The sequence below is a fragment of the Nicotiana sylvestris genome, chromosome 8 (genome assembly GCF_000393655.2).
Source record: "Nicotiana sylvestris chromosome 8, ASM39365v2, whole genome shotgun sequence".
NCBI lineage: Eukaryota > Viridiplantae > Streptophyta > Magnoliopsida > Solanales > Solanaceae > Nicotiana > Nicotiana sylvestris.
Genome location: NC_091064.1, coordinates 206,504,879 through 206,526,450, shown reverse-complemented (window position 1 = coordinate 206,526,450; position 21,572 = coordinate 206,504,879). Strand labels below are relative to the sequence as shown.

The 21,572-nt window shown below is 39.6% G+C and overlaps 2 protein-coding genes across 2 annotated transcripts; one reads left to right on the top strand and one right to left on the bottom strand.

Moving 5' to 3' along the window:
- Nucleotides 1-302: 302 nt before the first annotated feature.
- Nucleotides 303-4,971, top strand: LOC104240659 (elongation factor G-2, chloroplastic). Its single transcript, XM_009795529.2, has 4 exons — nucleotides 303-633; nucleotides 1,769-3,183; nucleotides 3,509-4,021; nucleotides 4,408-4,971. Exons 1-4 carry the CDS (start codon nucleotides 375-377, stop codon nucleotides 4,573-4,575), a joined length of 2,355 nt encoding a protein of 784 aa, XP_009793831.1. The 5' UTR covers nucleotides 303-374; the 3' UTR covers nucleotides 4,576-4,971.
- Nucleotides 4,972-5,824: 853 nt separating this feature from the next.
- LOC104240660 (hsp70-Hsp90 organizing protein 2) lies at nucleotides 5,825-10,305 on the bottom strand. Its single transcript, XM_009795531.2, has 7 exons — nucleotides 9,220-10,305; nucleotides 7,186-7,474; nucleotides 7,031-7,116; nucleotides 6,723-6,946; nucleotides 6,400-6,466; nucleotides 6,250-6,309; nucleotides 5,825-6,137 (listed from the first exon to the last, which is right to left on the bottom strand). The coding sequence occupies exons 1-7, from the start codon at nucleotides 10,108-10,110 to the stop codon at nucleotides 6,024-6,026; spliced, it is 1,731 nt and encodes a 576-aa protein (XP_009793833.1). The 5' UTR covers nucleotides 10,111-10,305; the 3' UTR covers nucleotides 5,825-6,023.
- Between the last annotated feature and the right edge of the window lie 11,267 nt (nucleotides 10,306-21,572).

The window sequence follows — 21,572 nt, the reverse complement described above, 5'->3', positions numbered from 1 at the left end:
AAAGTTCTCTCTTCCTTTCATACTCCTTTTGTCATATTTTTATTTTATATTGTTATTTTGAGATTAGTTTCTTAACCAAAGGAAAATTGTAGCGAGAGAGAACTATTAGTGGATGTCGTTCAATGTCTCACAAGACAATATATAAAATACACTCTTTTTTCCTAGGCCTTACAATATTATCCCATAGTCCAAAATCCAAATAGACCTAAAAACCAAAGGTCTAAAAATGACCAAATCACCAAAAATACTCACACCTCAAACTGTTTTCATTATCCCCACCCCACTCCTTTGAGTCCTGTCCATACCAATATAAACCAGTAGTAGTAGAAATATAAACACAAACACAACCAGAAAACAAAGTAGGAGGAAGAAAAATGGCAGCAGAATCAGTGACAAGAATGTCATCTGCTGCTTCTTCACTCTGCAACTTTAATGGGTCTCAAAGACCGGTGCCCATTTCTAACCGGGTCAGCTCTTCTTCTCGGAGGAATCGTTGTGTTAAAGTACAGTCCCTTGCTTCTGAATTCCTTGGAAGCTTCAAACTGTGCTCTGTTTCGGCTTCTAGAAGCTCAAGATTAAGTCAAAAGCCCAAAAAGAATGGCTTTTCTGTCTTTGCTATGGCCGCCGCTGAAGGTATCAATTCTCATCCTTTTTTCATTTTTTCCACTCTTTCAATGTTATATACTTCAAATTTTTTTGGGATTTTAAATGGAAATTTCAATTCTTTTTGTAGAGGTTCAACTGTGTTGATTTTTTTGTGTAATTTTAGATGGATAACTTGTAAATACAACTTTTTGGGGGGGTACCTAGTATAATAGTTGAGGTGCGCGAGAGCGCAGACACCACCATTGTTAAAAAGAATAAAATGTCTAATTATGAATGAATGGATACTGAATAATTATATAGCTGACTCCTTTCAGTTTGAAATTGAGAATTAGTTGATTGATTGAATTTGAGAAATGAGATGGTTTTATGTTATGTGACTGCCTTAGACCTTAGTTACTGATTTGTATAATTTGAAACTTGATTAGGATTGAGAACATAATAAATTGGAGCGAATGGGCTCGAGAAAAGAAAGGTCATATTTGGGGAGAATAAAAGGGGTTTGGTTTGAGGATTGATGAACAAGAAGGAAAATGAAATAATTTAATTTTGGAATGTGGAACAGGAATCAAAGGTTGACTCTTTAGTCCGGATAACTGTAGAATGTAGTACTTAATTTTTGAAGGTGTCTACTTTGAGTTCCACATTGTGGAGTTTCTTGCTTAAAAGTTCAAACTCATGGTGAATAGTGATATCCTCTGTTTAGTGCATTTCAAGAAAAAATGTATTGAGAATTAAGAACTTGTTTTGATGTCAACTTCTTGATATGTTCTTTTTTCTATATAATCATGGTGTCCGGGCTAGCTTCCGTGCACCTTGACTAATTCCACGAGATACTTGCTACCTCCAACCAGCAACAAGATCACCTAGTGTTTTACCTCCATTGGGATTTGAACCTGAGACCTCATGTTATGTTCTTTTTCCTAAAAAAACTTGATGATTGGAAATATTCAAGAAACTTCTTTTAGATTTATGGTTTATCAATCACGGTCTAAACAAACATCAAGTCTTAGGCGATGACCATATATTATAGGTTGATATTGACTCGTAAGTCTGCTGGTATAGATAGATGTTATACGGGACTTCTTTTTTGACTAGACAGTGTATTGGTAACTCAATCGCGGAACAGAAACTCATGTGCTGCCTCCTCTTTTTTTTCCTGCAGAGGGGAAGAGAACAGTTCCTTTGAAGGACTACCGAAATATAGGAATTATGGCTCATATAGATGCAGGGAAGACAACTACGACTGAACGTGTCCTTTACTATACTGGCAGAAACTATAAAATTGGTGAAGTGCATGAGGGAACAGCCACAATGGACTGGATGGAGCAAGAGCAAGAGAGGGGGATTACAATTACTTCTGCTGCTACTACCACGTTCTGGAACAAGCATCGTATCAACATAATTGATACTCCTGGTCATGTGGACTTCACTCTTGAAGTAGAGCGTGCCCTTAGGGTTTTGGATGGTGCCATATGCTTGTTTGACAGTGTTGCTGGAGTGGAACCTCAATCGGAAACTGTTTGGAGACAAGCTGATAAGTATGGAGTCCCAAGGATATGTTTTGTTAATAAGATGGATCGTCTCGGAGCAAATTTCTTCCGAACAAGAGACATGATAGTATCAAACTTGGGTGCTAAACCACTTGTAATTCAGATTCCAATTGGTGCAGAGGATAACTTCAAAGGATTAGTTGATCTTGTGAAGATGAAAGCTATTGTTTGGTCCGGAGAAGAATTAGGAGCAAAGTTTTCCTATGAGGATATTCCTGCTGACCTTCAAGAGCTGGCTGAGGAGTATAGGGCCCTGATGATTGAGACTGTAGTTGAATTGGACGATGATGCTATGGAGAACTACTTGGAAGGAGTTGAACCTGACGAGGAAACCATTAAAAAGTTGATCAGGAAGGGAACTATTGGTGGCAGTTTTGTCCCAGTCTTGTGTGGCTCAGCTTTCAAGAACAAGGGGGTTCAGCCGCTTCTCGATGCAGTTGTGGATTATTTGCCTTCTCCAGTTGACTTGCCAGCAATGCAAGGAACTGACCCTGACAACCCAGAAGTGACCATTGAGAGGGCCGCAAGTGATGATGAACCGTTTGCTGGTTTGGCATTTAAGATCATGAATGATCCTTTTGTGGGGTCTCTCACATTCGTCAGGGTATATTCAGGAAAGCTTAGTGCAGGATCGTATGTAGTGAATGCAAACAAAGGCAAGAAAGAGAGAATTGGCAGACTTCTGGAAATGCATGCTAACAGCAGAGAGGATATAAAGACAGCTTTAACTGGGGATATCGTTGCTCTTGCTGGATTGAAAGATACAATTACAGGAGAGACATTGGCTGATCCCGATAAGCCTGTAGTGCTTGAACGCATGGATTTCCCAGATCCTGTTATAAAGGTTGCAATTGAACCCAAGACCAAAGCGGACATTGATAAGATGGCGACAGGCTTAATTAAACTGGCTCAAGAGGATCCATCTTTCCATTTTTCACGGGATGAGGAGATTAACCAGACAGTTATTGAGGGAATGGGAGAATTACATCTTGAGATCATTGTTGATCGACTCAAAAGGGAATTTAAGGTATCTATTTGGAAACCCCTACGCAACCCTGCAACACCACACCCCCCCCCCCAAAAAAAAAAAAAAAAAGAACTACTTTTTCTCCTATTATGATCAAGAAGAATTTCAATTTCAATTGCAATTGCTACTTTCACTATTACTCTTATTTTCTGCTGAAAGTGATATCTGATAAGAGAAAATTGTCTGGATATATGCAAAATTCTTGCTTATCAGACTCTCAAGCAGAAATTTATTACCTGGGATATTTGCAAAAAATGTCTCTCACATGGCTGAAAATATCTGATTTCTTACATTTATTAACTCAGTGTTGCTTACCCATTGACAGGTGGAAGCTAACGTTGGAGCTCCACAAGTAAACTACCGCGAGAGCATTTCCAGGATCTCAGAAGTGAAATACGTCCACAAGAAACAGTCTGGTGGGTCAGGACAGTTTGCCGATATCACAGTAAGGTTTGAACCCATGGAAACAGGTGGTGGATATGAATTCAAGAGTGAAATCAAGGGAGGTGCGGTGCCAAAAGAATATATTCCAGGTGTTATGAAGGGATTAGAAGAATGCATGAGTAATGGGGTGCTGGCTGGCTTTCCCGTTGTTGATGTTCGTGCAGTGCTAGTAGATGGCTCTTACCATGACGTGGATTCAAGTGTTTTGGCATTCCAGCTTGCTGCTAGGGGAGCTTTTAGGGAAGGGATGAGAAAAGCTGGTCCGCAATTGCTAGAACCGATAATGAAGGTTGAAGTAGTTACACCAGAAGAACATCTAGGAGATGTGATTGGCGACCTTAACTCAAGGAGAGGTCAGATCAACAGCTTTGGAGATAAACCTGGTGGTCTTAAGGTATGATTAGCGGACTCCTTTCATCTATCTGCTTGTTATATCTATGTTTTGCACTTCCAACTGCACCTTATTTTGAATGAGAATTGGAGATGCATAGTTTTAACACAGTAATCGAGCGTATCATAGTATATGAATTAAGTCAATTTAAAAGAAACAATCAGTGTTTCATCCATTCTGATTTATACGGCACTCTTTCCATTTTGAAGATTTGCAAGGTAGGTAGCTTTCTCTATCTTAGAAAAGGACCGCTTAGAGGAACTGTGACATGTCCTATTTTACCAGTATGAACAACAAACATAAGTTAAAAGTATGCATGTGATAAATTGCTGTTTCTCTGGAAAAATATATATGAATCCTCTCTGATGGATCTAATTTGGTTGGTGCAGGTGGTTGATGCTTTGGTTCCATTAGCAGAGATGTTCAATTATGTTAGTACCTTGCGAGGAATGACAAAAGGCCGCGCGTCATATGTCATGCAATTAGCCAACTTTGATGTTGTTCCCCAACACATTCAAAACCAGCTTGCCAAAAAGGAGGAAACAGCAGCTGCTTAATCAGCCAGCTTCCAGATTTTGGATCCAAGAACTTAAAAATAGGTATTTACTCGACGAAGATGTTAAGGCGTGCACGATATTCTTTTTGTACCAGCATGAAAGACTGATGGAGAATAGTTGATATTGGTTATAGGTTTGAGCTTATAAACGATTTGTCTAATCTGGTCGAATTCTATAAGCTTAGTCTCTGAGGGGGGGGGGGGGAAGAAGGAATGACAACAGTGTAAATGCATTTAAGGTATATCTCATCCAAAGAAACTTCAATTGAGTGTGTCCTGATGGTGGGATTCAACTTACTATATGAACAGATTTTTGCCTGTAACAATTTAATGCTGTCTCGTTGGATCTTAGTGTAACATCTGATGGTTGAGTTGTTTAATTTACGTTTGTTTTTAAGTTGCTATCTCTTTATAACATAGAGTTCCAAAATAAGCAGAGTAGTCTAATGTTGTAACCCTAATAAGTAGGTTTATCATTTATGCACGAGGGCTTGTAGCTCCGTTAAAGTTTTTGCTGATTTACCTTTTGTTCAGGTCTCGTTATAGTAACATAGGCACCATTACCATAGAGTACTCTGATACGTTATAGAATTTATTCTAGTAATGGATTCAGCTAAGATAGAACTAATCAAGTTTAAATCATACATCTGCCTATATTGTCGTGCCAGTCAATGTAGATCTAAAATACAGGATATGCCATAGCATCAGTTTTCATCAAGCATTAACTTATCTCAGGACCAATTAGAGAGTCCTATTTTATAATCATTTTAATATCTCTAACAGGAAATATTGCCCTGAAATTCATGCAAACACATACTACAGATTTTTAATGTGATAAATTTTCGAAACGACATGATTTCGAGATACCTCCTTTTCCACTCCCTCCCTAAACTAAAGTCTGCTTAAAAGAACTGAACCAACGCCTGAGAACAATTTAACGATGCACGTCGATTGTTGTTTTTTACAGTGTTAGAATTGTTTCTCTTTTGGTGGAGGAGACACCACTTAAGAATACTTGTTCTTTTTTGCAAAACCAAACAGTTACTATTTTAATTCTTAAAGCTGAAATTTTTCTATGACAATGTTCGATGTCAATATTTTTAACTTTTCTCTAATAATGTTCATTGTTAAATATTTTTTCTACACGCTCTTTTAAACCATCTTAAAAGCAGAGTCACCGCACTCCTACGAATTGAGCAGATCACTCCAGTGTCGGAGAGCTAGCAGCATTACTTGTAGTACAACAATCAGGAGGACATAAAAATGCCAACAAGATGCAAATTTTAACAGTTGCCACAGAAGAAAAACGGGAAACCAAAACATTGTGCGACCTTACACCCTCAAAAGAGTAAAAGGAGTTCTATGAACGATTCCCTTGAATACACGAACGACAACAAATAATGGATAGCCATGCCCTATTTCTCTTGTGAATTGTGAATGTTTCTCTACTTATTTAACTTGGACAATTCCTGCATTAATCAACTTTTGGATCTTGTTCATCACAAGAGGGTTCTTCATATGATCCTGCGCAGCTTTTGGGTTCTCTTGGAAGTCAGTTAGCACCTGCTCCAAAATACAACATTCACACCCAAATGCAGTTAGTTACAAATGTAGAAGTTACATAGTGTCATTGGTATGACAAGTCAAAATAGTACTCTCGACGACCAAATATTACCTGTCTCATTACTGGGTCTGTAAGGATGTTCTGAATTTCTGGATCCTGCATTCCCTTGGCCTGTTCAAAGAATCAGATGTATGAGTGTTACCATTACTCCCGTTACTTCTGCCCGGAGCAAGATAAGAGTACAGTGCAAAGAAATGATACCTGTCTCTCTTTGAGTTCCTCTGGAGTTAGATCTCCACGGCTTCCCCTGTTTATTTGCTCCACACATCTGCAAAAAGACAGTAGTTCAAGTTGCAAGCGAAAACCATAAAACTGACAAAACCACCTCACTTCTACATCGATGGTCATGTTGTCTTGAATAAACAAGATACAGCAAATTTCAGAGGAGGAAGAAGAAGAACCAGTAAAGTCAAATACAGATCACACCCCAAAGGAAACCAACTTTAGGAATCATGATCACTCTCAAAACCTCAGAAGAAAGCAACTGATGAGATACAAGAACATAAAAAGAAATATCTAATCACCTCTTCACACCATCTAGCAGTTCCTGATTCTGAGGATCATGCTTCAATCCTTCCTGGTAAGTTTCCATAGCTTTTTCGTACTCTTTCATGAAGAATTGAACAGCACCTTTCCTGGTGTAGCCCTTTACAAATGTTGGATCAAGCTCAATGCACTTCTCAGCATCCTTGAGCCCCTCAGGCAATGCAGCTAACTTCGTGTAGCAAGCAGCCCGGTTGCTATATGCCTAACAAAAAAAAAGGGATTCAGCCCTTAATGAAGGACTGAGAAAAGTCCTCGAGTCTAAAAAGGTGACAGAAGAGATGAATACCCTCGGGTCTTTAGGATTCCTCTTTATGGATTCAGTGTAATGCTTAACCGCCTCGGGATATTTCATCTCTTTGAAGAACTGGTTTCCTGCAACATAGTGAAGAAAGTTAGACCCATAAGAGTAAAACAACTCAGACAGCATTAGGAAGAAAATACCTTTCTCACGCTCTTCGTCTGCTATTTGCGGATTGAAATACTCTTGCTGCTCTAATTCCTTTCTCGCCTTCTCAGCATCATTGAGTTTCTTCAGAGTATCCGGGTTGCGATGTTCAGTCAGGGCTTTCTGGAAAACCTCAATTGCAACTTCAAAATCCTTTGAACTTTTTGCCATCTTTGCCAAGGCAGTTCCCTTTCGAGTCAGAGCCCTTGCAATCATTTTAAAGTCTGACCTTAGCTCTCTCCCCCTTTCAACAGCTTGGTCACAATCTTTGATGCAATCCTCATACTGAAATCATGGCAAAGAATTATGGGGTTTTCTTTTAAAAAAGGACAAAAAGGAGAAACAGACTGGGAGGCAAGGGGGATAGAAACCCAAAACTCAGCACCATGTCTATTTCTCTAACGATTCAGCATCTCATGCAGTTCCCAGAAAAGTCAAGGATACATAGGTGCAGTAAGCTAGCCAAAGATTCAAAACCAAATGATTGCTTGGGATCTCCAACTCAGCACCATGTCTATTTCTCTAACGATTCAGCATCTCATGCAGTTCCCAGAAAAGTCAAGGATACATAGGTGCAGTAAGCTAGCCAAAGATTCAAAACCAAATGATTGCTTGGGATCTCCAATCATCTCCTTATTCACCCCTCAGCTTTATATGCTAGTACTGGCCCTAGACGCTGACTAATTGGCAAACGAAGTGGACTCACTCGTAATGTCTCCCTTAATCTCAACAGTTTGGCTGGTTCAAGTTGGTGATTAATTAGAAAAGGGAGTGATGAACTCGCAAACCTTTACCCATGAACTCAAGAATCTTGCTGGTCCTAGTTGGAGATCAACTAACAAAGGATGTGGATGACTCGTGATCTAAGACAAATGCCACCTGCTCATCTAATAGATTGGAATAGCCATTTCACATAGTGAAAACTCTTCATTAGGTATTATGCCCTCCTATAATTAGGAAAGGACGACTCAAATGGGCAATTCTACTGCAGCAGGTAAAACCACAGACACGCACGCAACCCCCCCCCCCCCAAAAAAAAAACCCAGACCAAAAAAAAAGGAGAAGAAAGAATAGGTGAAAAAAGATCAGTGACCTGCTTCTGGATATAAAGATTAGACCGAATGATTGGAAATACTATTACAGCATTCAGCAAGACTTTACTAACAGCCAAGCCAAATAACCAAAAAATTTAACACCTTGAGAAGGGTAATCACCCAAATACATGAACTCTTCTACACAGAACAGTATGTCCAGCATTATAAATCCACCAATAAGACAAACTCCTATTCCCTGATATAATCACAGCATTCCCATATACCACGTTTGTTATATTGAAACCCAATTACAACCTTAGTAATATTGAAAAAAATCCTCCATCACAAGGTGTTACAGCACTACCAGATGGCCTTTTACCTATGAGAAAAGTGAAATCCTTCTGTGGCATCACGTATGCCTGATAATGAACTCAGAATTCCTTCAAATATGTCATCTTAGTAGACAATGCATAAAAACAGACATACAACCATAATCAGATAAAAGAAGACACAAGTAGTGACAAAGGTGCTCCATTCCTTGGTTCCAATTTATATTGACACTCTTTCCACATCTGGACGTTCCAAAATGTTGCTATCCAATTTCTATAGTAATATTTACAATTGAAATTCCTAAAAGTAACAAAATTCCTTTTTTAATCACTGTCAATATGCACATGGATTATCCTACCATTCCTGCACCCTCCTACCAATGTCATCGGGTGCCTCTAACCACCAAGACTTACTAAGATGGGGGAATTCAAACTTTATCTCCCATATTCTTCAGTTCAATTGTGTCACTACACTAAATTTAATATCTTTCAACCCTTTGTCTCCCATAATCTTCATTCAATTGCACTTACTAGGCTAACTCTAGGATTGCAACTTTTTAAAAATTATAACTTTGATACTGAACCATAAAATTTAATATCTTTTTAACTTTACTACTATTATTACACTACATATAACTCAAACAACATTAGGTAATGTGGATAATACCTTTCCCATCTCCAAGTAGACAGCAGCACGATTAGTAATGAATGAAATATCCTCATCATCAAGCTCAATAGCCTTGCTATAATGCTGAATTGCAGTCTCGAAATCCTTCTTCTTGTAAGCCGCATTACCCGCTTCCTTCTCCTTCTGTGCCTTTGCTTTCCTCTCTTTAATCTCCTTCTCCTCCTCACCCACTTCCATTGGCTCGGGCTCCGGTTCGGGCTCGGGACGCTTCTTCTCCTCCTCCGCAGGCCTCTTCCTCTCCGGCGAAGGTTCCGGCATCTCAGCATCATCCTCCTCCGGCATCCTCGTCGACAATTTCATACCTAATAAAACCCCAAGTGCTTGCATTACCCTTTGATCCTTCAAATAAAGGTTCAGATTACTCGGATTCTTTTGAATATCTTTCATCATGTTAACAAAATCGGGCTGGTTCAAGTAAGCCCGTGTACTTGAGTCGGCAGTCAACTTAGCCCACATCTCGGGTCCAGAAAACGCATCACCGAAAGGGTTTGCAGAACTAGCCGGGCCACGAGATCGGGCCTGAGCTGCCTGAGCATCAGAAAGACCAGATTTTAAGGCCTCGTTATTTGGATCAATTTCAAGGCCTTTCTTGTAAGCAGAAACGGCTTCGTCGTAATGGTGAAGACCTAAGTGTGCCGCGCCAAGACGAGAGTAGCCTTTAGCCCAGTCGGATTTTAGGTCAACTGTTTTTTGAGCATCGGATAAAGCGTCGGAATATTTTCCAATGGATGCGTAAGCAGCAGATCGGTTGGAGTAAAGAACGTGATTAGTTGGTGAAAGATTGATGGCTTCAGTGAAGTGGGTAATAGCGTCGGTGAAATTGCCGGCGGAGAAGGCGGCGTTGCCCTTGGCCTTAGCTTCGTCGGCCATAGTTGATTTTATGGGAAGTTTTTGGAAGAATAAGCGAAGAGTGTAGTGAATAGAGGAAGAAGATTGCGGGTTGGGGGATTTCTTAAAGAGGGGGAGGGGGAGGGGGAGGGGGAGGGGGAGGGTTGTGTGGTAGTGGCGACTGGAGGGTTCTAGGGCGTCGTTGAGTTTCTAGAAAGTTCGATGACGATTGCTGCTATTATTAGAAATCTAGGGTTATGTCATTAGCTTTAAAGGAAACGGTGTGGAAAATTTGGCCAAGAGCATGTTTTTTTCCCTTTTAGAATTGGGTGTCCCAAATTAATTTTGGTTCGTCTCAGTTAAATCCTAATGTGGGAATCCTAACGTGAGGTTGAGTAATTGATATGAAAAAAGTAGAGTAATTGAAATCTTTTACTTGAATATCCTCAAATCACAAATTCAACTGAATTTTTTTAAAGTGAATTGCAAAGTTCATTCTCAATTTCATAAATTAACATCAATTGTAAGTGAAAATAGCGTTGATTCGTACCCACATTGTTTCGAGAGGAATAAAAAAGAATAGCATGCTTATTAATGGGGAAAAAAAGGAATAGAACAGAAATTGAAGCGCAATGTTACGAATTTAGCAGCATAATTGTCGAAGAGGGGAATAATTTTGGTCACTAATTTGCCATGCCTTATTAGGTTGTAACTTTATATGGACACATACATTCCCTGTACCTTAGCATAATGGTTTCATCCCTATGTTCTGTATTTATTTTATGTATGATACGTCTAGAGAACAAGTACAAAAGTTATGATTACTGTCACTACATTGGCCTCTTCAACTTCCAGCAAATATGCGGAAAATTGGCGCCTGAACTTCTAAATGTGGAGACATCTAGAGCTATGGATGTTGCCTCAAATTGGTACTCCATATAATATGTTTGCTATGGTTTCAAGAAGACCTAGATAAGGGCTCTTTAAACAAGAAGTTGTGTACCCAGTAGTTCTATTTACCCCCAAAATTACAATAACAATTAAATTTGTACGCGATTTAAAAAATACATTATTTAATTTAATACGAACAATTAAGAATAAAAGATAAATGAATTAAGGACGAAATAAATTATCAAATCAATCGCAATGTAATGATCAAGCCTGATCTCAGATTTGGACAGTGGAACTCGTCCTCGATTGGACCCTCGGTACAAGCTCGGGCGCGAGTGAATAAAAGAACAAAAGAGTAATGCCTTGAATAATAGCTAGAAGACAAAAGTAAACTTTTATTGCTTTGAATTGCATGTTACAATGTGTCGGACTAAAGAAAACTTTCCCTTTACATAGTAGGAGAATTTCAGTCCTACTACAGGTCCTAAAAAGGTAAAAATTTTCTTTTTCCGGTAATTATTGATCCATAATTGATACTGAACAGGATTCGCACTGTAATATCTGGTTGAGGGCGAATATTACGGCCCCCTATCCGTCATGCGTAACCGTTCCCCGCGACTTCCAAGGTCCAGAAGTTATACTCGATCCGGATACATTGCTTTACCATGTCAGATCTTAGATACATCGTTCATTCCTCTCGGATCTCGATACAAGGGGTTTCTGACCTCGATTATAATCACGTCGATCTGTGCTTCCCCTTCGTTCTCTCATCGAGGAATCGAGAAAAATTTTGCCCCCTATTTTACCCGTACACTGATAGTCCCCTCGTTTTCCGAAGTTGATTTATCGAAGCGATGGGAAGCGATAAATTAACCTCGGTACTTCTTTCTAAGTTACAATCGAGTTGACGGGTCTGTGAAACTTCCCATCAGTCGCGTCGTTCTACCCCGAAGGGTAGAGAGGCTGTTTCCAGGAGACCCTCGGCTCAAAAAAGCAACAGGAGCCGATATATTAGTACCATAAAAATGCATAATAAAATAACAGCAATATAAGAGATATGAAATACAGAATACGAAATACGAAATAGATGGCTGGTATAGTAAAACTAGCAGGTAAAGCCCTGCATCAATAGACGACCAATGACATTCTTAGTCTAACTCCTAACTGGCTAGTCTCACTCTATTGTGCTGTAGAAATATTCACAACTTTCCCCTAACCTACAACCTTAATGCTCGACCTCCATAATTCCCTGTCAAGGGCCATGTCCTCAGTAATCCTAAGTCGCGCCATGTCCTGTCTGATCACCTCTCCCCAATACTTCTTAGGTCGCCCTCTACCTCTCCGCGTGCCCACTACAGCCAGTCGCTCACACCTCCTCACCGGTGCATCAGTGCTCCTCCTCTGAATGTGCCCGAACCATCTGAGTCTTACTTCCCGCATCTTGTCCTCCATGGGGGCCACACCCACCTTCTCTCGAATATCTTCATTCCTAATCTTATCCATCCTTGTATGCCCGCACATCCACCTCAACATCCTCATCTCTGCTACTTTCATCTTCTGGATGTGTGAGTTCTTTACCGGCCAACATTCAGTTCCATATAACATGGCAGGCCTAACCACTGCTCTATAAAACTTACCTTTTAGTAACGGTGGTACTTTCTTGTCACACAAGACTCCCGACGCTAATTTGCAACTCCAAATTTGCACTCGAGGTATTCCGTCTTCGTCCTGCTCAACTTGAAACCTTTGGACTCAAGAGCATGTCTCCAAATCTCTAGCCTCTCGTTGACGCTGCCTCGTGTCTCGTCAATTAGAATAATGTCATCAGCAAATAGCATGCACCATGGCACCTCCCCTTGAATATGATGAGTCAGTGCATCCATCACCAGGGCAAATAGGAATGGTAGAATAAGGCAAATCATTCCTAAGGAATGGTAGAATATTCAATAAGGCAATTTATCAAAAGAAATTATTAGAATCTTATAGTTTCCCCAAGGACTGGTAGTACAAATCATGAGCTTCTAAGAATAGAGTTTACAAAGTTGATATTAAGAAAATATATCTTTTGTTTGAAAAGTACATAAATAGAGTTTTATAAATCTAAGGCTACCATGAACAAGAGGCAGCTACAACAGGAACGCATGTACATCTTCAACTCCATCTCTCATCGAACACAACAACCTCAACAGCCAACATCTGCACGCAATGCGCAGAAGTGTAGTATCAGTACAACCGACCCCATGTACTAGTAAGTAACAAACCTATCCTTAGGTTGAAAGTAGTGACGAGCTGGAACAAAGGTCGGGTCCAACACCAATAACTAACAACAGTTCATAATAACGTAAAGCAAGTAATAAAAGAAATAACTTGGAATTCAAGAATGCTCAAGTTATTCATAATTTTAAAAAAATAGTTCCACTTTTCGAGTGTGTCAGTGCAAAACCCAAATCCTTTACCCAAATCGTCCAAAACTTTTGAGTAAGTTTGAAAACTGTGTTTTCCCCCAAAAATCCTTTCGAAGATACATAAGATGTTTTATTTTTCAGATAGCATGAGGAAAGTACATCTCTATGCCTACATGTTAAGATACAGGTAAAATCATGAATGTCATCAAAACCGGCAGCAAAAGAAAATGCATCTCTATGCATGTATCTCAAGTACGCATGTCAAATGCAATGCCTCTCAGTGATGAACTCATGTACTCACACTCTTAGAGTACTCAACCTCACTGTCTCACATTATCTCTTATCGTGCTCAATACTCAGCACACTCAATCACTTGCACTGTATAATATTCGTTGCGGCGTGCAACCCAATCCATATATATATATATATCCGCAAGGTTCGTTACGGCGTGCAACCCTATCCATATACATATAGCCATAAAGCTCGTTGCAGCGTGCAACCCGATCCATATACATATATATACATAGTCGACTGCGCTCACTAGGGGTGTGCAGACTCCGGAGGGGCTCCTTCAGCCCAACCGCTATATCAACGCGGCGTGCAGCCCGATCCAATAAAATATAATCAATATAACATGATGCGACGTGCAGGCCGATCCCATAACTGTCACTCATAATCAGGCTCTCAACCTCACTCAGTCCTCAATATCTCCAGTCTCACTCATGGGCTCACAGTGTCATGAAACTAGCCCGACAGTAATGATATGATGTATCAATAAATAACAACTGAGACTGAGATATGATATGAATGCATGAACATGACTGAGTACGAATATATTAGTACAAATCAGTGAGATGACAACAAGAAATGACCACTAAGGGTCCCAATAATATCGGCATAAAACTTAACATGATATCTAGCATGATTGACAACTCAATTACTTTATCACATGGTGAAAACACAAATAACAACAAGATAGGGCCACTATACAATACCATGGAACCAACAGAGTTACAATTCACAAGGTGAATGCCCACACGCCCATCACCTACCATGTGCGTCACCTCAATACCAATCACATAACACGTAATTCGAGGTTTCATACCTTCAGCACTAAGTTTAGAAGAATTACTTACCTCGAACAAGAAAATTTCAATACCGAGTAAGCCAAGCGATGCTCCAAGAATGCCACCTCGCACGTAGTAACCTCCTAACGGCTCAAAACTAGCCAAAAGCGACTCAAATACAACAAATAAAGCCCAAGAAAACAAGTCCAATAAAGATCGAATCCTAAATCAAATCCCAAATCTGGCCAAAAAAATCACACCCAGGCCCGCACCTTGAAACTCAACAAAACTCACAAAATCCGACAACCCAATCAATTACAAGTTCAACCATACTAGTTTCACTCAATTCCGACTCCAATTCGATGTTCAAAACTCAAAAATTCATATTATGAAACTTTAGGCCAAAACCCCTAATTTCCTCTTTAAATTCCTCAACCAAGAGCTAAAATCGAAGATAGATTTATGAAATACAACAAAAATCGAGTAGAGAACACTTAACCCAATTCATATGGTGAAAATTTGCTTCAAGAATCGCCTCAATCCGAGCTCCCTAGCGCCAAAAATGCAAAAAATGACTGAATCCCTCGAAATAGAGTACTTTATAATCTGCTGAGGCATTTATCCTATGCTATCGTGGACAAACTAATTTGATAGTGAAGCATAAAATTTTCCAGTCCCTTTTTTACTCTATGCGATTGCGGCCATTCTCCCGCGATCGAGAATAACAAATTTTTCCAACAGCCTTCTCCAACTCTTCCGGACAGCCTCTAGTATAATGATCATAACCTTTTGTACAAAACTCCAAATTACAATTGGTTTTACTTACTAGACATCAAGTGTTATAACTTTAATTTTTGGATCATCTCCAAATTCTTTATAGATTGTGAGATATAAGCTTTCAAAGTCGGGTTAATGAAGCAGAAATTTTACTCTATACGATCGCGTGAAGACTTCCGTAACCGCATAGCACAACTCCATTTTTCCAAATTTTGTCTATTCTAACGCGGCCAGATCTACACTAACAGATTGTACACCCCTGTAGCCAAAAATCAGCAACTAAAATGGCCTAGAAATGGTCAGAAACTACCCCGAAACTCACCTGAGCCTCTCGGGACCCCGTCCGAACATACCAACAAGTCTCAAAACATATCACGGACTTAGTCGAGGTCTCAAATCACATCAAACAACGCTAAAAACATGAATCACACCTCAATTACAAATCAATGAACTTTGAAACTTCAAACTTTCACAACCGATGCCGAAACCCATCAAATCACGTCCGATTGACCTCAAATTTTGCACACAAGTCACATTTGACGTTACAGACCTACTCCAACTTCCGGAATCGGAATCCAACCTAGATATAAAAAAAGTCCACTCCCGTTCAAACTTTTCAAAATTCTCACTTTCGCCATTTCAAACCAAATTCTACTACGGACCTCCATGTCACAATCCGGACGCGCTCCTAAGTGCAAAATCACCCAATCGAGCTAACGAAACCATCAGAAATCCAATCCAAGGTCAAATACTAAAACGTCAAACTTGGTCAAACCTTTCAAATTTAAAGTTGCTAGCTGAGAATCATTCTTCCAAATTAAATTCTGAATAACCTAAAAACCTAAATCGACGATTCACATAAGTCATAATACATCATACGGAGCTACTCATGCCCGTAAACTACCAAGCAAAGTGCAAATGCTTAAAATGACCGGTTGGATCGTTACATCCTCCCCCACTTAAATATACGTTCGTCCTCGAACGTGCCCAGAGCTATTCTCAAAACCATCAAACCGCAGTGTAACCTTACCATGCTTATACCCGGAGGTGATCCCACATCACCCTATCCCATATAGGTTTGATAATATAACATAACTGAAATTTCATAACTCAACCTAACCCATAAATCTCATAACCAAATTTCCAACATCCGTAATTTCCCATAAGATCAGAATCTCGCATCTACATACTATATAAATCTAAACAAGCTATATCAAGCCATAATCACAACCCAAGATGTACTCACATAATATACCACATAACTCAAATACTCATAGCGAAAATTTCCAATCACAGTAGTTGCTCAAAACAACTCAATGCCGGTAATAAACCTCTTATCAAACAAAGCCTTGTTTTAACATCTTCATATACTACCAATGATGAAAGAAACACGTAGAAACTCATAACCATTCATCAGATCAACAAGTCATGGAGCTCCCTCTCCTTCGACAATGACTATAGCAAATTTCTAAGCCGACTATCTATATTATCCTTCCAACCATGCTGTAATTAATTCCGATAGTATCCATTCTAGGTCCAATGACCTTATCTCATCCAACACGACCACTCTAGTGACATGACACATCAATACAATCTAAAGCTGTAACGCGTGTAATCCGTGCATCAATAAGCAACATTCCAAATGTGCTCAAACATGGAAAATGACTCAAACAAGAGAATTGTCCCGCAAGTTCAACGGGTATCACCACAACGCAATTCTAAGAACCATCACAAACCGCAGAATCAAAACACACGAATCTAACACAAAGGATCATACCTCGATATAACTCTGCTACAATGCGTGACCCCATCCAAACATTGGTCCATATTATACGCCTCGAGCCACCCTACCCAAAATCAATAACCACGCGAAATTCGACATCAAGTGCCCAAAGTGCATTACCATAACCACAGAGAGAAAATAACACCATACCATAATCCAGAAAGAACATAGCTAACGTGCAATCAATCATGCAACACCCAAATACCATCTCGCTCAAATTCTGCTATAAAGCCCAAATAAAACCGCACCCTATGTACATATAACCAATGAATCACAACTCCTCGTAGTGTAGAAGAGCAACTCACAAATCATTTTAGAACACGAATAAGCCCAACAATAACCGAATGGCACATCTCTCAACAATAGCAGTATGAAGCCAACCAATCCGGCTCGGTGTAGAATACGCATCCAAATTGGGCCTACCAATGGACCCCCAAATAAGCTCTAGTCACCCACAGATAGATAAATAACCCTCCGAAAGTTCACAATGGCTGAATCATAACACATACTATCCTCTGGCTAACCTTGGCCATATTTCCACAGTCTACAACCATGAAACAATCTGCTCCTGAGAACTCATAGTCTACAAATCCACAGAACACAAGAATCACCATATCTGATCCCAACTCTACCGCCCGAATATCCAACACATCTCTCATACATAATCATTTTACGAGGAATACTTCTATAATTCTTTCGTGCCACATAGTAAAATTTGAATACAAACAGTCGATCAACCACGAGAGTGTTGCAATACCAATGAAGTATCAAAAAATCAAAACACATTGCCTCTTCTAAAATGTATACTCTCATCAAACCATACCAGATAGTAATGTGATTTACCTAATCATCTGAAACTGTCCATGCTGCCTAAGAAATTATGTCCTTCCCTTCAAAATCGAATCGTGACCTTGCACCTGCCAATTTCAATCCCACACAAAACACATCATATATCATGCCATTATATGAAAAATACGAGGGCTTCATAATCCACTCCAAGTCATAAGCAACTACTCACTCAATTAGCCAAGAACTTTTTATTTGATCCCATCCAGGAGAAAATCACAATACGCAACATGTCAACACACCAGTAGGAAATGTACATCTTAAACCATGGTAGAAACCATCAAGAACTCTCCGAAACCCATTTGCACTTAACCAAACCGTCATGACTGAATCCCTCTAACTCAACCAAGTTACGCAAACCATCAAAACCTGAGAGTATCGCTACATAACACCTGTATAAACTCACTACATCATAAGAACCAAAAGGGCCAATCAAATCTGTTACCATGCTGATCCAACCCGTTACCAGCCCGTTCTAATTCTCCGAGTTCCGTCCGAATTGCCTTCAAATTGATACTTCTCCTCGCCATAATACCACAATCCTCAACCAAGACTCACCACACAAGACCCTAACATAAAACCACACCACCCTAAGGCTCATAAGCCGCTGAATGCTCTCTTAAGCACCCCAAAGTTACCACAACCGAGATGCCCACTCTGAAGAGACCTTCTATGAATTTAAAGTTGTTCCTTTTTACCTTCCGGATACTGAAATGTATAATCCATAATGATATAGAAATACTGCGAGTCTCGACACCATCCAATTTAAATCTCAGCTTATAGCCATATACAAATCCGCAACATTCTCAATTGCCATGTACAAATCTTGAATTCATTACCATTCTTGAGAGTCATCCACTCTACTCGAATCTCAAAAGCACCGCCCAAACGGACTGAAAGACCTGTGCCCCATCTACACACCAACACTCTAAGAAGTAATCCACACTTCTAAGTAACCGAGTGGATTCCTACTCCATGCGCACTACATCTCTCACCAATAACTATTCAAATCATTCCATGATTCTCATATACCCATAAAGCATAATACAACCTGCATCCTGAAATTTCCTTACCCAAGTCATTCTCGAACTCATCCTCTGCAAGTCATAACTGATTCACCAGTATACCTCAAACTGAAACCAATACAACACATAACCGTATAATTATCCCGTCGATAGCAGACTCCCCTACTTGGTTTAAAGCCAAGAAATAAAGCATCTGATAACTTACAATAGCCACCCCCATACTGGCATAATACCGTAATAGGATTTAACTAAATCCTTCCTAAGCTCATGTAACATAAACCATATGATACCTCAAATCATTTGTAAATCTTGCATTCATCCTAGTAACAGTTAAGCCAATTTCCGCAAGTGATCCAAACTCAAATTGAACTACATATAATTCACTAGTAAAAGGGAACTCTCAACAAACAACATAGGGATAACACAAACCTTAGGACACCCAGCAGGAGATAACCCACATGTTTTGCCTTATGATGACATCTCTCTATACCCTTACACAGTTAAACAACATGAAAGATCCTCCAACATGCTCATAACTCGACACTATACGTCACATCGAGGTAGAAAATAAAGCACCCAATAGTCTTTTTAACATTATAAGCAAACTCTTCTAGTCAAATTCAACCCATATGAACACATCTCGCAGTCACATCATACTCATCACGTAGCCATCCAGCCACAAATTCCACTAATAAGGACACTACCGGATATATAAATCCAAAAGCACATGCTCACACAATCAACATCTCTATGCTCAAGCTACAGTCAAAACCCAGCCTGAAGTCCTCCAGACTAGCCCATCATCAGCATACTGAAATCACATCTCACACCTCATCCATAGAATCACAAGCCATTGATGCAAAGCTGATATCGAGCGCTCATGTGCGCATACGAATGCATGGAAGGAATTCAAAGAGTTACGCTTCAAGCTGAATAAATGTCGTACGATAAGGAAAGAAAGATGGGAAGTATATCCTAAATGTCCTGTATCCTCTCGAAGATAGGTATGGACGTCATCATACCGATCCGCAAGACTCTACTATACACTTGCTCATGACTTGTAGAACCTATGAACCTAGAGCTCTGATACCAATCTGTCACGACCCAAAATCCGCTAGTCGTGATAGCACCTAACTTAACCCGCTAGGTAAGCCAACTATACTATCCAATTCCAATAATATTCAATAAGGCAATTTATCAAAAGAAATTATCTGAATCTTATACATTTCCCCAAGGACTATTAGTACAAATCATGAGCTTCTAAGAATAAAGTTTACAAAAATGATATGAAGAAATACATCTTCTGTTTGAAAAGTACATAAACAGTTTTATAAATCTAAGGCTACTATGAACAAGAGGCAATTATAACAGAAACACAAGTACATCTTCAAATCTAGATCTCATCGAACACAACAACCTCAGTAGCCAACATCAGCACGCAATATGCAGAAGTGTAGTATCAGTACAACCGATCCTATGTACTGGTAAGTAACAAACCTAACCTTAGGTTAAAAGTAGTGACGAGCTGGAACAAAGGTTGGGTATAACACCAATAGCCAACAACAGTTCATAATAACGTAAAGCAAGTAACAAAAGAAATAACTCAGAATTCAAGAATGCTCAGCTTATTCAAAATTTAAAAAGATAGTTCCACTTTTCAAGTGTGTCAGTGAAAACCCAAATTCTTCACCAAAATCGTCCAAAAATTTGAGTAAGTTTGAAAACTGTGTTTCCCCCCAAAAATTCTTTCGAAAATACATAAGATGTTTCATTTTTCAGATAGCATGGGGAAAGTACATCTTTATGCCTACATGTCATGATACAGGTAAAATCATGAATGTCATCAAAATCGGGAAGCAAAAGGAAATGCATCTCTATGCATGTATCTCAAGTACGCATGTCAAATGCAATGCCTCTCAGTGATGAACTCATGTACTCACACTCTCAGAGTACTCAACCTCACTATCTTGCATTATCTCTTACCGTGCTTAATACTCAACACACTAAGTCATTTGCATTGTACAATACTCGTTGCGGCGTGCAACCCGATCCATATACATATAGCCATAAGGCTCGTTGTGACGTGCAACCCAATCCATATACATATATATACATAGTCGACTACACTCACTGGGGTGTGCAGACTCCGGAGGGGCTCTTTCAGCCCAACCACTATATCGCTGCGGCGTGCAGCGCGATCCAATAAAATGTAATCAATATAATATGTTGCGGTGGGTATCCCGCTCCCATAACTGTCACTCATAATAAGGCTCTCAGCCTCACTCATTCCTCAATCTCTCCAGTCTCACTCACGAGCTCACAATGTTATGAAACTAGCCCGACAACAATGATATGATGTATCAATAAATAACAACTAAGACTCAGTTATGATATGAATGCATAAATATGACTGAGTACGAACATATTAGTAAAAATCAATAAGATGACAGTAAGAAATGACCACTATGGATCCCAACAGTATCGGCATAAAGCCTAACATGATATCTAGTATGATTGACAACTCAATTACTTTACCACATGGTGAAAACACAAATAACAACAAGATAGGGCCACTTTACAATGCCATAGAAACAACAGAGTCACAATTCAAAGGGTGCATGCCCACACGCCTGTCACCTAGCATGTGCGTCCTCCGAACGTCTCAAAACTATCCAAAAGCAACTCAAATACATCAAATAAAGCCCAAGGA